The following is a 1,938-nucleotide window of genomic DNA, read 5'->3' on the forward strand; positions in this document are numbered from 1 at the left end:
CAAATAAGTTGATATCGATGAGACATGACTTCCGGTGCATGGACTACGTTGATTACAATTAAAAAAGAAAAAAGGAATGTATAATTTCAATTGATTATTGCTTAAAATGTTTATGCACTGAAGAAAAAAGTCTTTAAGTAGACATTTATTTTTTAATTACTTTAACAACTATAATTCTGTTGTGGTTTTGTGCTTTCACATTTTCTTATTGATTCTTATTTTCTTATTCTTTCAATATGATTTTTCAAAATCATACTTTATATTTTACAATGATAATGAATTAAGTGGGAGTTTTAAACATTGAGTATGACATTTAAGTGGAAGAGACATTATCACTACACTTTCACAACAAATCTTAGGTGATAGATTGTTACAGGTTTTTAATTTCAATCTACCACTGAAATTACTTTTTTGCTCACAAGTATCAACCCGAAACAACTTACCACTTAAGATTTGTTGTAAAGGTATTGTGAAAATATTATAGATATAACATTTTTCTTAGGGTATTTGGTTTATGTCTACTATATGTGTTGTACTCAAAAATTAAACATGCACAATGTAAAGGAAAAGATAATAATAGAGATCACCATATGATATGAGACTTAGTACATGCCCACGCAAAACATACTCAAAATTTATTAAATCTCAAATTGTAGTCTAATTTTATGCCATGTGTCCCATCTAATTTTTTTAATTTTGGTGCAACTATTTACTATGTACAAAAATTGAGGGGTCTAATTTTATTTTATTTTTGTGCTGAATGAGGATTTTTTTTTTTTTTTGAGAAGCCAGATCAAGGACCTGGGCCATTTATTGAAACCAAACTAAAAGTCAATGAACATCATGAAGAGCTAAAGGGGCAATGTCTGCTGGCACTTCATGTAGCCAAACCTGAGCCCCAACAATTAGCTTAGCTTTTTTAGCTAGAGCATCAGCTACTGAATTACAACGACAGTTAACAAAAATAGAGTCTACAAATTGAAAAACAGCAGAGAGCATGCATATATCATCTAGAATGTTGCCGAAACTAGCGAACGCACCCGCACCGTGTAGAAGGGCGTTAATGACAACTGCTGAATCACCTTCAAACACCACTCGAGTGATTCCCAGTTCCAAAGCAAACTGGATAGCCTTCAAACATGCTAAGGCTTCTAGATCCGCCACTAATTGGGCCATGGGAATGGAAGAGGACAAAGCACCTTCAACTTCACCTGCATTGTTATGGACAACGACACCAATGCCCACCAAACTTGATCGACAAAACACTGCGGCATCGAAATTTATCTTTAAGCAATGAAGATTCGGAGGGCGCCACTGTTGCATGGGAGGAGGACGAGGTGGGGCAGGCTCCTTGGTTTGAGCTTGCAAAAATTCTTGCAAGTAGCTGCCTGCTTTGCTGCATATACTATCCACAGGCAAAGGGGCAGCCAAAATGAACAGCATTTCATCTATTCCAAAGAAGCCACACTATGATCACAAAAAGCTCAGCTCTAACCTCTTCTCTGCAGGACAAGAAACCAGCTAGTAACTCGCTAAATGAAGCAGGATGTGGAGGTGCGGTTTGGCGAAGCCACTCCAACGTCGACCAAGCCCCTGTAATGGCCTCACAATACCATACCGCATGGAGAGAATATTCAAGAAAATTATGGCACTGTGCACAGCTCGGACTAGGCACAATGTTGTGTCGGTGAAGATTAACCAATGTAAGTAGTGAGTTATTAAGTGAGAAAACCATATTCTTCTAAAAAAATTCAAAATTAATAATTAAAAAAAAAAATCACCGTCAATGATTATTGTAGGGGCACGATTTTGGGGCTCAGGCCCAACAAGCGGGTGATTCTGGCCCAAAAGTCCCTCAACAATGAATTTGTAGAGAGTAGGTTACAGAACTAGTTCTTGACAGAGGAAACGCAGTTACGATCATGCCATGCAACCAGA

General features: G+C 37.2%; 1 protein-coding gene across 1 annotated transcript; it reads right to left on the reverse strand.

Annotated features, from left to right (window-relative positions):
- Positions 1-831: 831 nt before the first annotated feature.
- LOC126728050 (uncharacterized) lies at positions 832-1,443 on the reverse strand. The gene has a single exon (XM_050433932.1). The coding sequence runs from the start codon at positions 1,441-1,443 to the stop codon at positions 832-834; it is 612 nt and encodes a 203-aa protein (XP_050289889.1).
- Between the last annotated feature and the right edge of the window lie 495 nt (positions 1,444-1,938).

The sequence above is a fragment of the Quercus robur genome, chromosome 5, assembly GCF_932294415.1.
Source record: "Quercus robur chromosome 5, dhQueRobu3.1, whole genome shotgun sequence".
In the NCBI taxonomy this organism is placed as follows: Eukaryota; Viridiplantae; Streptophyta; class Magnoliopsida; order Fagales; family Fagaceae; genus Quercus; species Quercus robur.

Coding starts and splice junctions, on each gene's coding strand:
- LOC126728050 (XM_050433932.1), bottom strand. CDS start 1,443: ATGCTGTTCATTTTGGCTGCCCCTTTGCCTGTGGATAGTATATGCAGC.